Here is a 13,684-nt window from a genome sequence, read left to right as displayed (position 1 = left end):
ATGAGTATATTCTTTAGTATACTGTTTATTTGTATGCCACCACCAGAATAACTGCAATTTAAATGATGCAACATCAGTAAAGGTGATAAAATAAAAATGTAATAATTAAGCCTGAAGTAATGCATGTTATCAAAGCATGATGAGAAACAGTACATCTTCTGTGATGGTGCCACACCTTTGGAATGCCCTCCCCTTTGAGGCTTGTCTGGTGCTATTTTACTGTCTTTTAGGCATTTGGCCAAAGTATGCCTTTCTTTGCCTGGACTTTGGGTTTTCTTTTTTCAGGTTATTTATGGTCTGCTCCTGGTCTGAGGATGTTTTATGGATAATGTTATGCTATTTAAGTTCCTGGGCTTGATTTACTGACTTGTTTTTTATTGGTAATTCTTTTAATTGTAAGCCACCTCCCAGTAGGACTTTGAAGAAGTGGCTCAAATCTCCTAAATAAATTAATTAATTGTGCCCTGGCTAAGACAAACTGCGCAAGGATTCCCCTCCTGACCTGGGTTCTACTGAAATGAAAAGGTGCTGCATACTCAGCTCTCCCTGAGGGATCACTGAGTGATTTCTGAGCATACAACCATTAACATACTTTGATTTCTTTAATACTAAGGAGCATCTGTCTGGGAAAAATGAAAGGATGGGGCCACAAATTTTTCAGCTTGGTGAAAGAAGACAGATGCTTGGCATAGCCAGCTTTAATACAATCACCTAGTTGAAATGGGGAACGGAAGTCAATCTCTCGTCTTCCTTCATTTCTTACTCATGGAAAGGTGTCAACATTGACCGAAGCTGATTGAATGGAAAGGAAAGCAAAGATCTGAGGGGGGAGGGGCAGGCCCAGGGTAACACATTCTCATTCATAAAACTCTGCAAGTTACATTCTGTGATAATTAAGTTGCTTTAAATGTTGCTTAAGCTTGGCAGCCTTACATAAATTACCAACCTCATTGGATGCAAGTCAAACATAGGGGGCTGAAGCTCTGCTAGTTCTATAGCGGTTATTCCAACAGCCCAGAGATCACAAAGTTGATTATATCCACCTTTCCTTTCAACTGCAGCAACTTCAGGAGCCATCCTAAAAACATGAGAATATTGTTGGGGGGGGGATTATATTACTGTCTCATTCCTATACTTTGAACAACATGCAATCCAAAATGTTTCAAGAAAAGTTGTTCACTGCACTTTTATTTAAGCTGGAAAAGAATGCAGTTCACAAATCAGCTGGAAAAGAATGCAGTTCACAAATCACAATGCTCTGTGAGGGCTTTTTCCTCACTTGGCCCATGGCTGCCAACTTTTCAACTATCAATTGTAGATGCACATTTAACAGCAGCCTAAGGTGCAGATGTGAGTTGCTGTTAAAGGCACAACCACTCAGACAGGATGTGGGGGGGCATGTTTGGCAACCTTGGTCCCAAGCATTTTGGTATTAACTAGGCCAAGAATCAATATAAAAACTTGAGGTACAGTTCAACTTGAAACCTTTTCAAAAGGTTTGGACAGAAATGAAAAGGAGTGAAAAGAAAAAAAAAGTCAGGATTCTTAGAATCACAGCGGTGGAAAGTACCTCTAGGATCATCTAGTCCAACCCCGTGAATCTATTTTAGATTCTGTCATCCCAATCAAGCAGGTCCCCAGACCTACAAAAATTCCTGTGTGCTTAAGAGGTTTCTCTATCTACTTCAAAAGAGGGATCGATTCTGGGTTTGCTTATTCTTATAATATATTCTTATAATGAACACTGTTGCATTAATGAAAAAATAAAAACCAGTTACCAATATGGAGTTCCAATGAAAGATTTCCTTTTGGCAATCGTAGCTGTTATTTGTGCTGCTACTCCAAAGTCAGCTATGAAAAATTCATGACAATGAGTCATTTACCGCTTATGATAATGAATGGAACAGTTACAATCTTGTATAATTAAAATAGTAATGAACTATGATGAACAAGTTTTGAAAGCCTTTATGATTTTAGTTCTATATTTTACTCTCATCATGTTATTCTTAGACAGTTACATCTAAAAAATATAACAAAAAACCATTTCTTCTGAATTCCTACACTGTAACAAGTTTCAATGGGAGGTCTTACAGCCTGCTCTGTTTTGGTTATGTCTTGCAGCAGTCAAATACTGAAAAGCAGCACGTGTTCAGAATAAATGCTGGTCATAATCCAAAGTGGCTATAAGCACATATGAGCGGAAAATGTGCATCTAAACAGAGACTTCCACTATTCAGCATAGCACTTCTGACAACAGAAGAAAGCAAGACACTTTTTAAAGCTGAAAAGAGGCTTGCTTCTGTGAAAATTCTTGTAGCGAGAACTTCAAACTTCTTTGAACTGTATACCAGCTGAGATTTTGCAAATGGTTTGCAAGCTACCCACCCTCGGCTAAGAACAGCACATTTCATACAAATGATTTCCACCAACAGAGGAACCTCATGCACAGGAAGGACATGCCTTGTGCCGCCACCCTTTGCTGAGCAGAATGGCAGTAAACAATCTACAAAATATACAAATGTGATAAGGAGATGCTTACCTAATTTCACATGGCCATTATCAGTTAAAAGAATATTTGCTCCCTTTAGAAAAAAATCACAACATAACTTTTAGATTTAATGTTCTACTGAGTATTAAAATTAACAAACACTACAAATACATTCTTAATGTATTTAATTTTTTAAAAATAGAATGCCAGTCTCATAATTATACACAACAGAAGCAGAAGGAACCTAGACCCCCCCCCCCACCCCCCAGACTATTGTTTGGATCTCCAAGAGTGTTTCCATGGACAGAAAATCAGTTTACCCAGAATAGGTATGAGACACCCCAACAGCCAAGCAAAACATGTATCAAAAACTAATGAAGAATTAAATGAGCCTGTGGAATAAATTAACAACTATAATGGGTTATGTGAGCTATTAGCACCCGTAGTGAGTTAGGAATGCAAGAATTCTGTTAGGGGGAGGGTATATTGTCTGGAATTTGTGAATGACTTTAATCCAGCACTCTCATGTTGGATCCTTCCTGTGAATGTTAGCCCACTGGTTCTTGAACACTGTGATTTTTAATATCAGATCTGTGTTCATTTACTCTTTTGTGTAAGAACTGTTGTGTTGTCCAATGCAGAGCAGAAAGACACTGTAGACACATGACGGCATACGAAACGGAAGAAGAGTAAGCAGATGGGCCTAAGATGACATGATTATTATTTTTTAGGTCCAGTGGTAATGTTATGAGTCCTGATGTAATGTAAAAGTGCATGGTGAAGTCTGAGCGAAACTGGAGAGGAGGGACTGGGAAGAGAGAACACATCATACTTAAAGACTAATCCTAAACTCTTACTTCTGATTAATGACTTGCAAATTCTATGGATTGGATTCAGACCACATTAGCAATTTCCACTGAGTCCCCTTTCCACTTCCTCATGTTATCTCTCAGGGTCACTTATCCCCAGGAACAGCATATTGTGAGATCAGTGAACAACATTGGGATGAGTGAGTCAGGAAAGTTCCATTCTGCCGCTAGAAAATTTAGTCTGGATCCAGCCCTACATCTACACTGGCCTTAAGTGCCAACACAAGCACATCAAATAGCACAAGCCCAATGCAGGAATTATTATAAAGAAACCAAACACCCCCCCCCCCCGCTGCACTGCATCAGGTGATGCAAGTGCTTACAAAGGCTTGGCTCCTAAGCAGCACAGGCTGAGTCATGCTAGACAAAGACTAGGAGAGGCCTCTCCCCCTCTCACTGTTGCGTTCTGTGCCCCCCCCCCCCGGAGCAAACTAAAAGTCTGAATTGACAAACACCTCCCTTGGCAACTCCACAGATGGAAAAGCAGTTATACTGCAGTATCTACTGCTATGCCAACAATGGCACAGTACAATCCAAACCAGTATCTACAGTTGAACAGTACAAAAAAGATTAAACAATAGCCAAGAATGACAAATTAAACCATGTTCAATTACAAGAATGTGTACCAAGTTTGAGAATATCACTACTGTTTCAAAACTATTCCATTAGTAGAAAGGCACATGGGAAAACTAACTAAATAGCAGATTTTCAAGTAGCAAGATAGTTTTAAGGCCAGACTCAACATTCTCTCAAAATACAGACAGCAAATTTACAGCCAGCAAGATATGGAAGACATCGTGGCCAAAATACCATATTTGTATCAGTATCCCAAACACTGGGAAATGAGCAATGGGATCACACTTATTCACACTATCAAGCAATCATTAGGATTCAGGGAACTGTGAGCAAGTTCCATATATGCACATATGGGCTTTACGTTTGATCCTTCCTGCTGTAGTTTAAGTGCCATTCACTTGCACAAGAGGCTTATTGGATCCCATGTAATGGGCTGAATCCAGTGGATAATTTCTGCAGATGTAAGTGTTGAGCATATTTTGCCAATGCCTACCTCCTGCTGCAGGCCTCCAGCTCCACCCCCATGCTCTTCCTTGGGTTTCCACCAGGATCCAAGAAAACATCTTCCTCAATATGGCAGACCGCCTTTCATACCCTACCACTCACCGTAAACCTCCCTGGACAGGTTTGGGGGCTTCTCAGGCAGAAAAGGGCCCTGACCCAAATACATACAGTGCCCGCTCTCTCTTCACTCAGAGGCTCCATGAGACAGGCAGCCTCTTCCCTCTATTTACTTTCCCTCACTCAGGTACAGCCCAGAACTACTGGGGAAAGGGAACTTAAGAGTTAACTGTACCTTGTATACGCTGCTATCATTTAGATTAACTATATTGGCCCATTTGTCATGACCAGAGTGTCTCAGGATTGTGTGTATGCTTTAATTCCACTCAGCCAACACCTTCAAGTCAGCCAGAGTTAAACAAAACAAAAATAAATGTTATTTACAAGATAAACAGAGGAGTGAATGTTTTAAAACTTATAAATATACTGGAGTTAACCAGGGAATATTTCAATGTAACTGAACAGGTTTGATAATAAGTCAGCAAATATCTCTGCTGCCTTCTCTCAGCAGTCCCCAAACCCTCCCTCTCCCTCTAAACCCTCCAACTTTGTCACTCTCTAATGCAGCATTCCACCTCTCATTGGTTGTTTCTGAGGACAGGCAGAGCTGGAGCTAGTCCAGTCTGTAACAACCTACTTAAGAGCATTTTAATGTCATTTACTGATGTGCAATATTTACAACCTGCAGATATTCCCACAGTCACAGCAACAGCAACCTTATGCATAACAGTATTTAAGCAGAAGAAAGGTTTCTGATTAAATAAGAAACAGTTTTTCTCACCAGTACATCTTTTAAGATACTTTTATCTCAGATTTTAAAAATTAAGTTACAAGACAGTTTTCTTAATTTCAGTTTATAAAAAATTAACCTTTTGAACAACTGGGAATTTTATTAATGAAGGGAAAAATTAAAAGAAAAGTCCTACCTACCTTTATGTCTCTGTGCATTTTTCCTTTGCTATGAAGATAATATAATCCCTAGAGTTGAGGGAAAAAACTGTTGTAATTAAAGAAAATAGCATGTTTGTGTGTTAGGGGTTTTTTTTAAGCTAGAAAAACTGTACTAGATTGAAGAAACAAAGTTGTACTCTGCGGCTGTCTCAATTTATATTATTTGCACCAGCATCACTGCAGAACCAACCCATGCTTGAAGTGATAACAGAAGAAGAGAGGGCAGAGCATGACTCACACAGGGAAGAGAGAGGAAAGCTCTAAAGGCAAACTGGTAAAAAGTTGCCCTTCTGGACACAGTGAATACAGAGCTATAAGCATCACAGAAATACAAATCTATACTGAATCCTGAGATTCTAAGTGCACTGGTGTAGAAATAAGAACCGCTTCTTCCATATACACATTAGGGATTTGGGTGCCAAACATTTTTTCCTTATTATATACTGGCTGTCTAACACTTAAGAATAGTCAGAAGTATGCAGAATCTGTGACCAGAGCAGCTCACCTTGTGCCTAAGAATCAAAGGCAAAGCCTCAGTTAAGACAGGCATATCTCTCTGAAGCACCCTAAGCCAAAACACACACACACACACACACGTATATATATATGGACAAATGCGTAAGCTGCAGCACTGATTTTTTTTTTAATGATAACTAAGAACCAGATGAAAATCTTCATTTTTAGGCACAGAAAATACCATAACAGAGCATCATAATACAGAGTTATCTATAATTTACATGTAACTTGTCATTCACCATTAACCAGGATAAATTCCTAGTGGCGTATTTTTCCTCCACGTTATTCTACTCCAGAAGGCTAGCAATACAAGAATTTTATTTACCTGTAGTGTTTCTCTGCTAACATAAGCAATCTGCTGTTCTGAAAGAGGGCCAGTCACTAGAAAAAATAATGGCATCACCCCCAAAAGAGAATTAGAATGCACAAGATAATAAATCTTTAACACCTTATTCAGATTTCATGCTCTCTCTCTAACACACCCCAGATACGGACAATTAACATATCAGGCCTTGAAACAGAAGTTATAGGAAAGTAAGAGCTCTCTTAAATGTTGATAGAAAGCAAAGTAAGCCCTGCAAGTAAGAATGCAACCCAAGACTCAAAGGACTACTGTTTCAGTTTCATTCTGTTCAATATATGTCTAAGTGTCACCTTTGATAAAAGATGAAACTCACTGTCTCCATCAATTTGTCTGTTTCTTCCTTCTCATCTTTAAAAAAAGAATCAGAACCATGGAAGCCTTCTGTGAGTGCTTTTTAGGAAGCAACTCTTATTTATGTTTCCACTTATAACCAGTCTTTCAGTTATTTGTTCCAAAGCAGCTTTCAGAGATAAAGTTACACATGATATGGCTAGAAGTTAGCCCAGGTCTCTTCTGGCTTCTGCTCAATGAATGGGGCCTTGTTTCTCTTCCCTTTTGGCTGATATAAGAATTTGATTTCCTGTACCATACACTTGGTTCCCTATTAGAATACTGTTCACTGTCTGCTTTTTATTCCTTTAAAAAACACATGCACCTCTGTTCCTTTTTTAAATTGAATTTCTACTGCATTTTAACCTGCCTTCCCAGTTCAGGGCAATGTACACTGGTTGTTGTCTATAACAACAACCGTGCAAGGTAGATTAGTTTGAGAGCATGCAACTGGACTAAGGTCACCGAGAGTGTTTCATGGTAGTGTTGGTATCTGAACCTGGGTCTACCTGATCCTAGCCTGCACCTGAAACCACTATCTAATAATGGCTATGACTTTAAATTTGTATGAATGTTTATTGCAAGTATTTGAATGCTGACTCTCAGAGCACTCCAACAGTGGGCTGGCAGGAGAGGAAGGGTGTTACATAAAATACTATTCAAATATTGCAATGACCTTCGTAATTATACTGGGCGCAATTAACTTAAGTCTTTGCATGTGAAGCCCATTCTATCAAACACTTTTCCCTTTGCATGGAATAAACTTTGCGTTAGGGGAGCTGAAATGAATTCTAGGTGATGGCAACACAGGCAGTTGTGACATCCAATTTAAATGGCATAAGAACTGTACAGGTATACACAGAAAAGAGCATGCTGAACTTTAACTAGTTGTAAGAGCATGCTGACTTTAACTAGTTGTAAATTTAATTCTTGAACCTGGCCTGGTGTGAAAAGGCAACTTGGAAATGAATTTGAAGCAGAATATTTCAGCCTTTTCAAAAAATCAGGTTGGTAGCCAAAGTCAGCAGTAACAGGAAAGCATCAGCTGCCAACATCTGTTCAGCTATATACATGAAATGAGCTCATTTCCTTTCACACAGGTGGCACCATCACAAGAGCATCAAGCACAGCATTTAACAAAGAAACAAAGGAATGACTCGGCAGAAAGTAACAACACACCAAATTGGTGTAAGTCAAGAGGTCCTTTTCGTCAGGTGTCACGGAGATAACAGAAGTATCAGAAGAGTCAGGCTCTCAGTCATCTGTCAAAAATTCACACCTCAACACTTACAAAATTATGATCAACTGTCACGCAAGTGGAAAAATAGTTCCAAAAGAATAAAAAGATGAAGTTAGCAAGAACTGTAGCAACTTTTTCACACCAGGTCTGACCATAGTGTCTTAACACAAATCATAAATACCATTTGGCAGGGAGAGGCAGGCTGTTCTGAATGTGACTACTTCTTGTGACATAACTAGCATATTTCTGAGTAACAAACTTCAGCATGCTAAAAACAGCATTATATAATATCAGGCTTTTCTGCATGCTCGACTTATTCCTGATTTTCTTAGCAGTCAATTCACAAGCATTGGAATCAAGCTGGTTATGGTTCTTCTGCAAGTCTGCCCTTCTGCATTTTTACAGTTGTACAGTCAGTTTATTTTCTTCGTCATGTGCCTTAAAATAATCAGGAATTTCAAGAGAGGGTCCTGTTGTCTTTGGTGGTGTCACAGCACTCCCTCTGTTAATTTTTGAGCATGCTTACGTTGATATATTAATATAAGGGCTGAATTTGTTTAAAAGATTGAAAATGAACATACTGCCTGTCTTTACATAGGGAAAGCTAAAAGGGGAGCAGCTGCACCACCCATCCCTTAGCTCTGCTTCAGTCTAAAGTGGAGCATCTTGCCTGGACCAACCCAGAGCAAGGAGGTAAAAGAAGGCATCCTTGGGAGAAAGCGACTTCTGCGAGGACCAAGCTCAGAGTAGTAGCATCTTATGTTCCTTTCAAACTGTGCTGCCCTTTCTGGTGCTGGAAGTGGCCACCCCCGCCTTCCCTGGGGCTACCAAGCATATGAATTTTTTTTAATCGCCACTTTCATACCACTATATCAATATATCATTGTAATAACAGATACAGAAGCTTCTCTGAATTCCCAGCTTTGATTTTTAAAAAAAGGAAGCTGGGAATTCAGAGAACCTTTTGCACCTGTTATTACAATGCTGTATCGATACAGCGATACAAAAGTGATGATTTTTAAAAAAAGGGAAAACAAAACCTGGCGACTGGGGGTAAAGAAAGGCAGAGGGTGGGGAGTGGTCTGATGATGACAAACATCCAGTCATCAAAAAGTGGGTTGGAGATGGATGGGAGAAACAGAAGAAACATTATGTATGAAGAACGAAGGAGATTCAGAATTGGCTTCAGAAAAAGATCTAGGTAAAAGTGGTCGAAAAAGACCCAGAAAAAGTGAGAAAACACTGAGGGAGGGGAGGGGAGGGAGAGTGCAGAAATCAGTGGATAAATAAAAGCAGAACAAAGCAAAAAACAAAAAAAGGGGGGTAGAAAACCTCATAGTCAAGGCTTGAGCTAGCTACCATGAAATAATCTTGAATTAGCCCACAGAACCCAAGTGCCTTATGACACTAAAAAAGGAGGTTGGGGTAATTTTGTCAAGGCCTGCTGAACTGTCTGGACATTTGACTTGAACACAGAACTGGAGCTTAAAGAAATATTTTAAATTTACATTCAGTTGTGAATATAAAAAGATTACATTTTCCTCATAAGGCAAGTAAAGTAAAGTATTAGGATTCTCATATTTCCATGATGATAATCAACTGAAATCAACAGAGCCTTCTGTGTTCAAATCTTTTATTTTTATATCTATGTATATATATACATATCTCTATCTCTAGCTAGCTATAGTACAAGCACAAGGGAACAAAGACTGAAGCAATATAGGCAAATTTTCAGCTCACTTTACATATTTTTCAGTTTTTATTTGGGAAATGGTAGCATAGGCAAATAAAAAATAACTATGATTAAAAAAAACGCATGTCAGCAGCATTTGTTTAAGCAAAGTGTTATGTCCTCCATTACACAAACTACCCTCTTACATCCCAAACAATCAATAACTATTGCAGCTAATAGTACTGGGAATAAAAAAGTCTGTTTAATAAAAATGATTAAGGAGGGATGGTTCATACTGTGAGAGGTAGGCAGTCTCCACAAAGATTATTTGCCCTAGGTTTTGTTCTGTTGGGAAGCAGAATTTTTTCTGCTTCCCCACAGTATCATGGTGCATTTGTGCACTTACTGGGGTTTCCCTGGTTTTTTTCTGATCATTCCCATGCCTGTTTTGCTGCAAAATTTGGGAAATCCTAGATGACTTCTGTATGGGTGGATTTTCCCAGTTCCACTCCAGCCATTTTGCCTGTCCCTGCACCTGTGGTGGTCATTTCCTGTCTTGCCCTGCCATGTGGGGGTGGGGTGTTTCTTTTAAGACAGCATTTGGGTGCTGTTATATTGTTACAATAATCTGCATACTGGGTTCTCTGAATTCCCAGCTTTCATTAAACATAACTCTAGCCTCTTTTGTTGTGGATATATAAAGAGAAAAGTATATCTCCACAACAAAAGGGGCTAAAGACTTACTTTAAAAAAATGAAATATGGGAATTCAGAAAACCTGATAAACAGATTATTATAATGATATTCAACTGTTAATTTACAAAACCCCGGGAAATAGCCCTGGTGGTAGAGGAGGAGGCAAATGGTCACTTCTGGGGGCTTCTTGTACTGATCAGCAGTACAAGATAATGGGGGCTCTGATTCGACTACAAAATTGGATCTAATTTGGTTTTCCAGTCCTTTCTAGTTGCTTCTTTGTTCCTCACCTTCCCCAACAGAAACAGCCTTTTCAGTTCTAAAAGGTCGGTTTGCCTACAGTTACCCTGCTGTGACTCCATTCAGACATCATGCAAAACCATTTTATTTATTTTAACTAAATTTATTTATTTATTTACATTTATTTATTTTAACTACAATTAGTTTGTAAAACCAGAGTTCAGCTCAAATTCTGGTTAGCTTTGATAAATTTTGGTTTCATTGCCTTCTCTACATAGCCTGAGTGTACATTGCCAGAGTGTGTTGTCAGGATTGAACTAGGATTAATCCAGGATATCTTCATCTATATATTATGTGAAACCATACTTAAGATTAACTGTGCTAATAAACCACCTTGAGATTCTGGCCTCCGATCCTGGGTATGATATATCATAATTAACCACTGTTAGTGGAGTGGCCTGCATTCAAACAATCACACTAACCATAGTTAGTTTAATTAAAACAGGGTTTCATGTAATGTCTGAACTGAGCCTTTGTGTGTAACCTGTAAATTGAATATCATTAAGAGGATAATGCAGAAACTGGTCCTTTGAGAATGATGACTGTAGTCATAATTTGAGGGAAGGTATGCTTTATTATTTGGATTTTACATTACCTGCCTCTCAAGGACTGTAATATCATTAATTTATATGGCATATTTAAAGGGGCAGGGGAACTATAGGGAAACATGCTGCCTAGAACCCTGTTGCCACTCCACTGTATTGGCAGCTGCAGCAGCTACAGAGAAACTACACAATCCTGTTGCCAATGTGGAAAACACCATAATTGTAATAAATGAAGATTCAAAATTATGGCCAAGAGTTTGACTTTCTATGTTACACAAGTGTATGTTTTAATTGGTGCATTATGTAGATGTACATTGCATGGGCTCTGGAATAATCTTTCCAGTGTCCATCATCATACATTACTGAAGGAGACAGAACTCTCTTAATGTAATGTAGCAGAAACTTTTCATTTCCTAGTTGCCGTTTCCAAAACCCTTGTTCATTAAATGAGCAGCTTCAACTTACCATGGTAAATGTCCTGCAATGAACCGCCTCCACAGAACTCCATGCAAATCCACAGTTTGTCACGTCTAAAAAAACCCAGAGATTAATTCTGCATATTTTTAAACACTGAATGCTGTCTTGACACTAGTAATGCAGTCATACATTTTGTAATGACAAAGTTGTATTAGCTATTCCATGAATTCCCATATATATATATAACAGCCTAAGCTTGCACATTATGCAAAGTATCTTTGTCTTGCACAAATCCCTCTCCTTTACCTCCTGCCACAAATGTCAAGATTCATATGGTATGCAGATTCAATGGTCAAGAGAGCATAAAGACCATAAAAGAGCTTCTAAAGAATTATTCTCAATGGCTGATGCATATCTGTGGAATTTTCTACTTCAGAGACTTGAAGGAAATGACGCAAGACCATTTTGGCCAAGCTGGCAATGGCCAAGTTCAGAAGAATTTGTTAGTATTTTGTTCTCTCCCTAGGTCTCTTTCAGTGTTGTATGTTTACTATTCATGCTTTTGGTTTCAAAAGGATATAACCCATCTAGATTCTTCTTAGGCTAGAAAAATCAAATCAAAATTAAAAACAAGATGATATAACATACCTACATCATTCAAAATACAGCCAAAACATAGAAAGTAGCTTTTAAAATGTATTGCACAGTGAAGACAAATGCAGGACACAACAATTAATTTCCTTTCAAGATATACCAAGATTAAAATGACTGCTTAATCTACACTGTCACAAATTCAATAGCATTTTCTTTCCACTACATTCTTCATCGAATCTTCATTCTGCTACAATGACAAAACCATTCAAAATTTGTTCTGCATTTTATGGTACTCCTAATGTTTTCCCCAGGTTGGAAATAAGTCAAAAGACAATAGTCCGGTATTTGAAGCTTAGTACTATGTATCTTGAAACTCTTAACATCCTTACCCCCTTTTACCTGTGAAGATTCTCAGTGGGACAGGAAAACTTTAAGAAAGTTGAAACTGTGGAATGAATCATGGTATAAGATCAACTCTTAAAAAAAAAACACCAACTGAGCGGATGGGGGTGGGGGGGGGGGGGCTCAGTGGCAGAACAGTGCTTGTGATGCAGAGGTTTTATCCCCAGAATCATCAGTTAAAGGATCTCAGGTAGCAGGTTTTAGGAAAGACTTCTCATTGCCAGATAATACTGATACGGATTGACTGATTGACTATATAAGGCAGCATCATATAGTGTAAAGGTAAAGGTAGTTCCCTATGCAAGCACCGAGTCATACTGACCCCGGGGGGACGTCGCATCACATTTTCTTGGCAGACTTTTGTTACGGGGTGGTTTGCCATTGCCTAGTCATCTACACTTTACCCCCAGGAAACTGGGTACTCATTTTACCAACCTCGGAAGGATGGAAGGCTGAGTCAACCTTGAGCCGGCTACCTGAACCCGGCTTCCACCAGGATCGAACTCAGGTCATGAGCAGAGCTTGGGCTGCAGCACTGCAGCTTGATGCGCCACAGGGCTGCTATCATATAATTTAAAGGGGCCTTAATCAAGTTTTTACAAATAGGTAAGATTCAACTTTAAATAACACTGCTCTAAGACAACAACATCCACAGTAGAGATTTAAGAACATGCAACAGAAATGATCCAAGCCATTGTCATATATGTCTTGGTGACATCCAGATTAATTTAAAGTAACATTTTGTTTACGGGACTGATTCTGAAGATGAACTAGAAATTTCAAATGGTGCAAAAATAGAGCATCAGTTAGATTAACAGGGATCTGCCATAGTGAGCATACATTATTAAAGCTGTAAAATAGTAGAGTCCAGTAGCACTTTTAAGACTAACCAACTTTAATGTAGCATAAGCTTTCGAGAGCCACAGCTCTGCACCTGATGAAGAGAACTGTAGTTCTTGAAAGCTTATGCTACAATAAAGTTGGTTAGTTTTAAAGGTGCTACTGGACTCTTTACTATTTTGTGACTACAGACTAACATGGCTAACTCCTCTGGATCTATTACCAAAGCTGCATCTACTTCACTGTCTTCCAGCCTTTTCCCAGGCCTAATTCAAAGTGCCAGTTTTGACCTCTAAAGCCACCCTTCTCCACCCATACAAACCT

At 38.9% G+C, this 13,684-nt stretch overlaps 1 protein-coding gene across 5 annotated transcripts in view; it reads right to left on the bottom strand.

Annotated features, from left to right (window-relative positions):
• MAP4K3 (mitogen-activated protein kinase kinase kinase kinase 3) overlaps positions 1-13,684 on the bottom strand; it is a 76,279-nt gene that overhangs the window by 47,750 nt on the left and 14,845 nt on the right. For all 5 annotated transcript variants that reach the window (XM_054985083.1, XM_054985099.1, XM_054985092.1 and 2 more), the window contains exons 4-9: positions 11,573-11,637; positions 6,287-6,342; positions 5,425-5,472; positions 2,540-2,582; positions 1,779-1,851; positions 947-1,078 (exon numbers count right to left, since the gene is read on the bottom strand). In XM_054985083.1, the coding sequence (XP_054841058.1) occupies positions 947-1,078; positions 1,779-1,851; positions 2,540-2,582; positions 5,425-5,472; positions 6,287-6,342; positions 11,573-11,637 (417 nt within the window). The remainder of the gene's footprint in view (positions 1-946; positions 1,079-1,778; positions 1,852-2,539; positions 2,583-5,424; positions 5,473-6,286; positions 6,343-11,572; positions 11,638-13,684) is intronic.

This window comes from Eublepharis macularius, chromosome 1 (assembly GCF_028583425.1).
Source record: "Eublepharis macularius isolate TG4126 chromosome 1, MPM_Emac_v1.0, whole genome shotgun sequence".
Lineage (NCBI taxonomy): Eukaryota > Metazoa > Chordata > Lepidosauria > Squamata > Eublepharidae > Eublepharis > Eublepharis macularius.
Note: the sequence above shows the minus strand (reverse complement) of the source record. Positions and strands in the feature narration are given on the sequence as shown.